The sequence below is a fragment of the Haemorhous mexicanus genome, chromosome 11 (genome assembly GCF_027477595.1).
Source record: "Haemorhous mexicanus isolate bHaeMex1 chromosome 11, bHaeMex1.pri, whole genome shotgun sequence".
NCBI classification, from domain to species: Eukaryota; Metazoa; Chordata; class Aves; order Passeriformes; family Fringillidae; genus Haemorhous; species Haemorhous mexicanus.
Genome location: NC_082351.1, coordinates 8,019,875 through 8,030,358, shown reverse-complemented (window position 1 = coordinate 8,030,358; position 10,484 = coordinate 8,019,875). Strand labels below are relative to the sequence as shown.

Genomic DNA, 10,484 nt, shown 5'->3' with positions numbered 1-10,484 from the left:
GATTTTCCCGCAGTTGTGTCTCGTTTTCCTTCCACTTGTTTTTAAGCATTTGTAGTTTTGCGGTGTTGTTTCGTGCCTCCCCTCCCTGGTGGGTCGGCATCCTGCCCGAGCTGGTGGCGCCTCTCCGGGTCTCTTGAGCACCGGTGCAGGGCAAGGCTGGGAGGCTGGAGGGGTAAACAGGGACTGGGGCAATTTCCAGTGGAACCCGGGGAGTAGGAGGAGGGTGTGCTGCAGGGTCTGCTGCTCTGGGCAGCCATTGTATGGTTGTCACGCTGCATAGATTGTCCTATAAGGGTTGTCTTGGTCACCTGGGAGTCTCCTGTGAATCAGGTATTAGCTTAGCAAAGTCTCCTGGAAAAGGCTACACCACCACCGTTTTGTCCTGCATTTGTAGAACATTGTCGAGTTAAAATCTGGCAACTCATGAGGAAATATTTTGGTTTCTTTTAGGGTTATTGAATCTTTTATTTTTGAACACTTTATAACAAGAGCTTGATTGCTTTTGTCTTTTCCTGCCACAAGTTGCCACCTCCTCTCTTATTAGAGATGAGAGAAAATGAGAGTGGTCCGTCTGCCACCTCCATTGGAGTAGGTTGAATACTTAAAAATATTAGTAATCATTGTGCCATTCAGAACATTCAGAAGTGGATGGGGCCGGGAGCAGAGGGGAAGGCAGGATGCTGATAAGGGTGAGGTTAGAAGGGTGTTCCCTTCATGGGAATGAGCCTGAGAGCAGGCAGGCCGTGTTTAGCTCCTGACTCAGGCTTTCACTCCCTACAGTTTCATTTGGCAGCTGCTCAGCCTCCTCAGCCTCTCCATCCGTTTTCTGTTCAGAATCAGGGGCAGTGCCGTACTGAGTGCTGCTAATAATACCCAGCTATGCGAAGAGGGCCATCTAAGTATCCTGAGTATCTGCCCATCCATCTAAGTACTCTAAGGGCCATCTCAAAGGGGTGGGAATGTCAGCCTGCAGGCGCTCCTTGACCAGTTTGCTTCTGAGCCTGACTGACTTCAGCTCACACTTCCTCTGAATGTGTGTAAATTCGCAGGGCAGGCGAGGACCTGGCAGAGGAATTTCCATCCTCACCTTCCCTGTGCACTACAAGCACAACATTCAGACGATAATTCGGAGGGCGCTTTGTAGCCCTGGCTCGAGGTTGCAGAGGACACCTGCGTGCCTGTGCCCCTTCAACATCTAAATCCCAGGTTGTTTAAACCTTCTATCAGTGGTGCAGCAGCACGATGGATTTGAACAGATCTATACTACAGAGGTAGGAGCAGCTCTCGTCTCCGGCAAACCACAGTGAACCTGCACATTCAGAAGGTATTTAATTGGTCGTCAGCCTCGGGGGGGACGCTGAGATCCCAACTTGGTGTGCGGCAGGAGCGCTACAGCCCTGCGCCGGCATGGAGGAGCTGTCTGCATCTTTTTTCACTTAGAATTGGGCTCCATCTAGTGATCCTCGCCTGGAGGAGGCTTTTAGTGCAGGCTCTGTGCTGGGGACTGAGCAGCCATTTGTATCTCGGGCGCAGGGCAGGCACGCTCAGTACTGTGCAGAGGGAGCATCCCCGCAGAAGCGGGGGCTGCGCTGGCCAGTGCTCCCAGTACCCGTCCCGCTCTCCCGCACTGGTTTTCCAGCCGCAGTCACCGGACCCGAGCCTCTCTGCTCACGGTCCTGCAGGACCGGAGAGATGAGCATTGTCTCGAAGTAGCTGATGGGTGTGCGCATCAATGAAAGGAGCTTGCACTTGTACTGGAAACTTCTTTAGAGGACCACCTCAAAAAATATTCAGGCTAATGCCTGGGCTGTTTTATCTAAGAAATCTGTGATCGGTTTGAAGTCAGGAGCACTCAGCAGTGCTTCATCACTCGATGTGAACGTTGTGCTCATTGGCACTCCTCGGGCACAGGGCAATGCCCAAGAGGGGAACAGCACAATGTGCCGATGTGCCAGTGTCCCAGGCCCTGCACAGTCAATATAAAGTGCTGCCATTCACACAAATTAGTTGTTTAAAGCCAGTTTATATTCGTATAAATGGCTTTCCAGAGTACTGTCTTGAATAATAAGGATATTACAGAGGCAGTAGCAAGAAATCTTGTTGAGTGATATCATTGAATACTAAGCTTTAGTTATGAAAGGTATCAAGGAAAGCTCAAAGCTCGCAATAAAGCCAGGGAAGAAAATCCAGAAATAGTGAGGCAGTAAGTCCCTTAGGAAAGTTCACTGACACAACAGCACCATCTGCTGCTAAATGTGTGCTTGGGAAAACCGGTGGCCAGAGCCCCTTCCCACTGCAGTTGTTACACGACTTCATCTGGGCATTTGGACATTCCTGTGATCTTGTAGAGTTGGTGAGAATGAAAAGCGACATCCAGAATCATAACTCTTGAGAGGGGTCTGGGTGCCTGGGGACTTGGTTTACCTTCACGAGTAGCTTGAAAGACTCCTGGCCCTTCCTTACCCTGAGCTGTAGTGTAACAAACCCCACTGAGCCACCCAACGTATCAAGCAGCTGTTCCTTGTTTAGAGGGGCCAGCTCGTTATTCGAGTGGGACACGCCAATTCCTGTAATCAACAACAGGTGGTGCATTTAATGTTGTGGTTTTGATTTCCCAAGCTGGTGAGTAACAATGGAGGAGTCTCCAGGGTGTGGGTGAGCTGTGCCATGGATACAGGGACATCTGAGCTGGCTCCATGATAAGTAGGATGTGCAGAAAAGAATGGGTTTTATTTCAAGCTGTGAAAGAATACCCTGGGTTATTATAAAGAGCTCAGCATATTCATTGTCCTGAGGCTTGTGGCACATGGTGACCTAGAAGGTGATGGCAGTGTGGCATCTGTTAGGAGTTTTGCTGCTTGATTCAAATGCTGCAAAAACTGTATTCCTGAGTCATCTGGAAGGCCACCCCAGGACTACCAGGTAATGCTGTCATACCCATTAGTTGCAGGATGTTTCAATGAAAGAGATTAATTTCTTCTGCTCCACTGCAGCATAAAATGAAGCACCATCTCCTGTAGACAGATTAGAAGATTTTTTTTTTTACTTTTGATTTATGATTCTTCTGTGAAAAAAATGTATCTTTTTTTTTCATGTCTGCTGAAAGGGAAACATCCAGCTGGTATCTCTCTGACTCCCCATCAATAAACTGTGGAGGAACATAGATGGATCCTCCCAAAACCTTCTCAATGACCAAGACAAGGTACCTGTAATAGGGTGTCTGAAGCCAGGTGTAAAAAAGCAGCTTTTCTATCCTTGTCTGTATTTCTATAGGAAAATACCTGCTATGTGCTAACATGGAGGAATTAATCTTGAGGAACAAAGTCAGGTACCAGGACAGGCTCTCCAGATGGTGAGAATGGTGTTCTTGAGACTTCTGTTTACTTAACTAGAAGCTGCTTCATAGCCAGAATTTTAATTCCTCTTGGAAACCATATTATAATCCCATGGACACAAGGACAGAGGGTGTTGAGAATAAAAGAGAATTTGTTCTAGCAACAAAGCATCAGTAAAGATCATTGCCTAGGAAAGAGCTTTACAAACCTGGTTTTGTGTCAGCCAGGAGAGAAAAGAGCCAGGCTGTTTGCTGATGAGCTTTTTGAGTTTGGGGTTTTTTTTATGCCTTTTTGATAAGCCTGAGACAGACACCTTCAGAGCAGAGCCAAAAGACAGGCAAAAAAACATGCATATAGTTTGTGTTTCAGACCACTGTGTACATGACAGTCTAAACTAAAGATCCTACCAGAGACTGCTTTTGTTCTCCTTCATATCAAAATGTTACTCTGTAGAGCTGCCCTTTCTTTCTTTTAATATCACAGATGCAGTTTCTAAAGAACTTCCTGGGGGACTTAATAAGGTTGTTGCAACCACCCAACCAGACAAAGCCGTGTCCTCACTTCAACCTGACAGTTCAGAGGATTTTCTCTTTGGTGACATCTGTATAATGCATCCCGTGAGTGTGTGGATTTCTCATAACAGCAGAAAAAAATAGAGAGCTGTTACTCAGACAAAGCAAAGTTTCAGAAAAACACACCGCTAGTTTTCAGCTGATAATTTCTTTATCATAGCTGTTACCATGAGACGTTGCTATCAAAGGGCTGACCACCAAGGAAATCACTTTTGTATATAAGGAAACTGAGATCCCTGTACCATTCAGATATCACTCCTCAAGATCTGCCACCCCTCAGAGAACATTTGATGACGTCAGCTTTCCTACTTCTCCAGATGACAGCAAATTCAGTTCCTTTCATGTTTATTAGGAAATGAGACATTTGAAAGTCTGAAATGTCTTTGATCCCAGCTATTGAATTGCTACAGCCCAATAAAAAGGCAGTGAAAATACCCAGTGAAATAGCCAAAATTAACCTTCTCTGTTTAAACAGAGTGGTGCTGTCTGTCTGTAAAGCAGGTATCTGTGATATTGAAGACATTATAAAATCAGGGAGAACATATCCAAACTGTGTGCTGGCTAAAATATAAAGCTTCACCAGGTTAAGACACTGGTTAGAGGAAAGGGGTTGCTGCCCCTAAGGTTATTGAAAGAAGAGGACCTTAATATTTGCTGTTTTCTCCTAAAAGCTGTGTTTTATTTTGGGACATAGCAGGCATAACTAAGCTACACCAAATTCTCTTTTGAAATTTGAGTTGCTCTATGTTGTTGCTGTTGGGGACTTCTGGTAAAAGTAGGATGAATGTTTAATTTACAGTGTGGAGGATTTTTGTGAAGATGAAAGAACTTTTGCTGTAGTGGGCTCTTAGCCTGTAATAGTACTGTTTAGGGGTTTTTTAAACTTCAAAAAGCAAACATCAATAAATAAATAAAAACATCTGTTTGAGTGAAAAACATCCCCTGGCTCAAGGAGCTGCAGTGGGCCTGTCAGTGTATTCTCCATCGGCATCTCCAGAGGATGCTAATGGAGCTCCACCTGCCATGAGCACCAAGAGAGGCTTCAGGAGCTGCTTTTTATTTTGGGGTCATCCTTGTGTAGAATGAGGCTGTCTGATACTTGGGCTGATGCTAGAAAGGCTTTTTAGGAGTTTATGGCAGAAATTAGCAGAGGGTTGAAGTAAGGCCTTATTAACCATGATTCACATTGGGATTTTAGGTGTTTTGCCCTATTTAAACTTACTACTGGTTGCTGGTAAAATTATGAGCTTTGCCAAGAGCATATCCAGGCAACATCAGGTGGTGAACCCAAACAAGCTTTTCATCCAGTGAGATACTCCTCTGAGTTCAAAAATGTGGGTTTTATCATCCCAGTTTAACTCTTCTCATCAGGAGATGGCTCATAACTGAGACATGTAGAACCAACTAATTTCACACATCCTGTCTCATTCCCTCATCTTTCCTCCTTGCTTTCCATGCACAGCTTATTTTTTTAGAAACTCATTCTTGTAATAGTTAGAGTCATAGTTTCTTAATGAAATTCCTTACTTCTGACACACTATAGAAAATAGCAACCCCTTCAGTAGACATCTGCTTGGAGTTTTTACAACATTTAATATTTCTTAGAATAGAGCCATAAATCGCCTTCTACCAGCTTCAATGTGCTAGTCAGTGTAACTCCTGCCTGCTCTGGGCAGCTGTAGGCTTTTGGGTGAGTTACATGGAAAGATCCAAAGCAGGGCCAGGAATTGGGCGTGAGCAAGTATGGTTTTCAAATTAAAAAATGCAGAAGGGAGTGGAGAAATTTAGAAGTTTTCTGAACGGTCTGGCCTAGTGACTGAGTGCAGAGAAGAGAACTAATAGTTGCCTGTTGCAAAGAGAAGGAAGTTACCATCCAGGACAAACAGAAAAGCAAAGACAGGGAGAAGGCATGGGAAGGAAAATCAGAGCAAGCTGGTGACTGCAGAACCATGTTATTGAAGGTTTCCAACCTGGGAGCTCACAGTTACATATATACATTTCTCTGAGACTACTGCAGTGGGAGGTGATGCAGACTAAGAGGGCTGACAGCTAAACCTGAAAAGAGTGGAAATAGCTGTTTTCCTCAGGGATTTGATTAGCCAAGAATAAGTGAACTGAATCAGGGGACCAGGCCCTCCAGCAGCTGAAGTGCTGAAAGCCTGGAAGGGAAACCTGAGGCAGAATAGCTGTAGCATCACATCACATGGTGATGTACTGCAGATCTGCATCCTGCTAAGTTGAACTACTTTTTATTCCTTGGAGAAAGGGCTCATTAGCCCTTTTAATTATTTTCCTATCTGCTAGAACTCCAGATGCTATTATGTTACGTAAAATGACAAATGTATTTTTAACTTGTAAAGCATGTGAACTTTAAGCTCCTTCCAGTGATACGAATACAGCTCCATTTCGATGCATGACTCATCTTCACATGTAGGGAAAAAAGCTCAGCATTTCACATCCCTGGAACCACACTCTGTGCACCAGTGATGAGCGACAGTTGCTGTGGGAACCATCCCTTTTAGTATCCTGACTGTGCATCCGAAAGTGCCGAGAAACACTGACCGCGTCTTTGGTCGCCTTTAGTGACTGCATTAAGCGAGAGCATCCTTTCGGTAGCCAAGCGCGTGAAGGATCACTGCCCGCTATCGCGTCTCCTTGCAACACAGCCTGTTTAACTCAGGGTTTGGAGCGAACGTGGCGATTCTCCCCTTCCCCGAGGAGCCATCGGGGGAAGGGCCGGCGGTGCCACCGCGCGGGCGCGCTGCGGTACCAGCCCGGAGCCGCCGCCGCCGCTGCAGCCTCATTTCCCCCCTCTATCAGGGCCGCTTACCCCAATAAATTAATATCGTGCCTTAAATCACCGCCCTAGATCCCCTTAAAACCACCGCGGGGGTTGTTCCCCACCAGGGCTGTTCAGGGGAGCCCGAGCAGTGGAACCTGAGCACGAGGCAGCTCCCGCTCGCCGCTCGGGCCCGGCCCAGTCCGGGCCGCTGGTCGGGGCTCGGGCCGGTCCCGCCGCCGGCAGCCCGGCGCGGCTTGGGGCGGGAAGGCGGCGCGCACCTGCCCGGGGCGGCGGGGCGGACCCAGGCAGAGCCCGCCTTCCCCGAGCCGCTCCGGGAAGCCTCGGCTGGGGCCGCGCCGCCACAGGCAGGTAATCGAGCTCCGGCGTGGAGCTGCCCCCGCCCGGCTCCCGCCGCCGGCACCCCCCGCTCTCCCGGCTTCGCCTCAGGGCTTTCCCGCCCTCCGCCGCCGCCTCAGCGCGGGGGGCTGAGCCAGCGGCCCCTCTGCTCGTGGTAACGGGGCTGCTGGCACCGGGACCCGCCCCGGGGATCCCCCTCAAGTCCCCAGCGGGACCCTCTCGGCTTTGGGAGCCACGCCATGACGTCTCCACGGACTTCAGTTTCTGGGAGGTTTGGTGGTCCCTGCCCCTGGCATGTGGACCCAGGCAATTAAAGCACTGTCCCAGGGTTCGGTGCCTGCTCAGGCAGTGCCACTCTGGGGTTCAGTCCAGGTATTCATGGTTCTCTTGCGTAATTTGGGAGTGTCGGGATGAGGCAGGGGACCATTGCGAGGATTTCTATATAAAACATTGAGGCAACAAGTGGTTGATGAGGGTTTATGAACTCGAAGCTCTATTCTGTTGTGCAGAGCTTAGTTGTGGTGTTACTCCAGGACGCAGCAGTTACTCAGTTACTTTTTGTTGCAGTAAAAGCAGCGATTTATACCTGCAGACTGAGAGCTGTGTGTACTGGAAGTGGGGTGACAGGTCTGTAAAGCTCAAGTGTGCTTTCCTGAGGTGACCCTTCACTTCTCTCTGGCACCTCGTCATCTTGTTAAGGGAAAAGTGGTGAGGTGGGACGACAGTTAGTTTATATCAATTACTAACACTTGTTTACATTTCTACTCAGGACTAAATGGCGAGCAAATGGACTGCTTGAAGCGCTGGGTTTGATTGCTTAAGAGAAGGGGCTCTGCTGAGGACACCCCACAGGAATCTGTCGGGTATCTCTGTCATCCCAGACTTTTCCCTGATATGGAACAAAGTGAAGGTGAACAGGAATCCCAGGCAGAGAGTCACGTGGAGAGCAAGAGCAGCGTGAAATCCTTGCCTGGGGGAACAGCCCATGTCAAACTAGAGATAAAAAAACACGCAGTTACAGACGACTACAAACTCTCCAAACGTGTGCTAGGGTTAGGAATCAATGGCAAAGTACTGGAGTGTTTCAACAAGGAGACAGGCCAGAAATGTGCTTTGAAGGTATGTGTGTTTTGTCCTTTTTTTCCTTATTTATGGTTTGGAGGCCAAAGTTCATTCCCTGTAAAAGCTACTCGTTCTGTGCTTACCTTTCTCAAAGAGTGATGCGTGAAGAACCTGAATATGTGGAAACACTTGCTATCACAACACTGGAGTCCCAGCTTGAGCTTTTTCCAGAATATTCTGTGTAGTTTCCAGAATAATGTTATCAGCTGTGAAATTCTCGAGTTAATATTTAAAAGACAAGAAAGCGGGGGAGAGAACCGTGTCTTGGTGTGTTCTGGGAGAAAACTTGTTAGATTTTGAATGAACATATTATGCAATACTCATGAAGGAAACTATTTTGGATCTTGTGCAGTGAATAGGCCTAAACTGTGAAATACTTAAATGTTCATTGATCTTCAGTCTTTCTTCTGTATGAAGATTTTTCTTAAGGAGCATTTCTAGTTGTTCATTTATTTTCCTCCTTTATTTTTGCCATCAATTTACCAAAGGTATTTCCTGGGAAAGCACCAATTACACCAGTATGGCAAGTGAGTTTAGTAGATATTTATGGTGGTAAGTACCACTTAAATAAATGGAGCAATAACCATTCATTAGAGAGCATAAAGCTTACTTGCCTTTTGTTCTGCAGCTTTTAAACTTGAAAATTTCCTAAGTGCTCTTAAACCACATTATTGGGAAAAAAAGCAGCCTAAATGAGAACCAGGATGGTTCAGTACCAGAAGACTAAAAGCAGCTGAAGTAATTGTCATGAGAATTTCTTATGGGTGTTACAGATTCCTTGCTGGTGTTAATCTGGTGGGTCCAGGAGACTCTCAGGTATCCTTCCTTTCCTATCCTTCCTTTCACACTCCATGTGTGCTGGGAGCAGAGTGGATCTGCCAGGGGTCAGCGGCAGGTTCTGCCAAGGCCTGGAGATGGTCTCTAGCAAACATAACTGCTGTCCCCACCAAAGCCTTTGCATTGTGATAGAGAAGCCTGGAAATACCTGGCAGCTTGGTGTACTGGAAAAAAAATAATAGAGGAACTAGAAAAGCTTATAATACAATAATTTGCTGAATAATTTACGTGTTTCCAACACTCTGATGTAGTTTATCACACTCTTTTGTATTAGCTTCACATAGCTGACTGACAGAAGTTTATCATAGGGAAACTGGAGGTTCTGACAACAGACTGCAGGTACTGGGGTTTTGCACCTGCCATGGGGAGTGCCACATCTTTTCATCTCTGAGATGATCCATTAATCAAGTCCTTCTGGAGTGCTAGCAACATTAATTTCTAAACTTAGCATACTGTGATGAAGGATAATAGTTAATGCTGAAGCTGATCTGCTGTTTCTGAAGAGTTCAGTGGCTTTGTTGCTGGTTAGACATCATTCACACTTCAAAGGGTTTGCAGTCATAAGGGCTGGAAGCATTTTAAAATAGAAGTTGCCTTTCCAGAGGGCAATCCAGTAGCAACAAGTATGTTCCAGAGCAAATTTTGTAGTTCTGGAATGAAGTAGGAGACATATTCCAATGTATATTAGCATCTGGAAACTATTTATTTATTTTAGCCCTCAGAGCTGGGGAGAGGGAGAAGAGAATGGAAATTGCTGTGCCCTGATAGAATGTCTTCTGCTTGATGGGTTGGAGGAACCTATTGGTGGGGTCTCTAATACCTGTTTGTGTTTAGCACTGATTGAGTTGGCTGATTTTTTCCACAACTTTTAATACATATTAAGGACTAAAGTTCCACTTCCCCAGTCATTACAGGTCAGCAATAGCTGATGTATCACAGAACTTACCCTGTAAATGTGTTTGTCTTCCTGTTTCCCATCCAGCTGTGCAATGTGTGCACTTTTCTTCTGAACAAGACAGAAGTATGGCAGCAATATTAAGATGTTTATAAGTTCTCTAGGGAGTTTGAATGGCAGATAATAGTTCGCTGCTTGCATGTGTGCATTTCTCATCATTATGGGTTTAAGTGCTGAATAAAAAGTTAAACATGCAATTAAGTGAAACTGCCAGCAGCCCAGAGAGAATCCACTGCTCTCTGCAAAGATGGTCTAGTGAGAAGATTACCCAACAAGGAGGGATAAAAACTCTGCTTGGTTAATTTGCAAGAATAGAAAGATGTTTTCCCAGCCCTGAAGATATTTGCAAGGATGAAAATATTCATAGGAAGTTTTTCCTTTGTTTCTTGTGAAACCTGAACTGGGCCACACAAGTCCCAAACCTGCTCCAGATGACAGTTCAGAGCAAATTATCCAGTCAAAGCAGTTATGTAAAAGGGACAAGAAGCTTAGGAAAAAATATTCAGAAACAGCTTCACAGCAGA

At 46.1% G+C, this 10,484-nt stretch overlaps 1 protein-coding gene across 6 annotated transcripts in view; it reads left to right on the top strand.

Annotated features, from left to right (window-relative positions):
• The first annotated feature begins 1,003 nt into the window (after nt 1-1,003).
• MAPKAPK3 (MAPK activated protein kinase 3) overlaps nt 1,004-10,484 on the top strand; it is a 52,063-nt gene continuing 42,582 nt past the window's right edge. The window contains exons 1-2 of one of the 6 annotated variants that reach the window (XM_059856247.1): nt 1,004-1,324; nt 7,816-8,165. In XM_059856247.1, coding sequence (XP_059712230.1) covers nt 7,941-8,165 — 225 coding nt within the window. In that variant the 5' untranslated portion in view covers nt 1,004-1,324; nt 7,816-7,940. The other 5 variants (XM_059856246.1, XM_059856248.1, XM_059856250.1 and 2 more) reach the window with 5 other exon arrangements.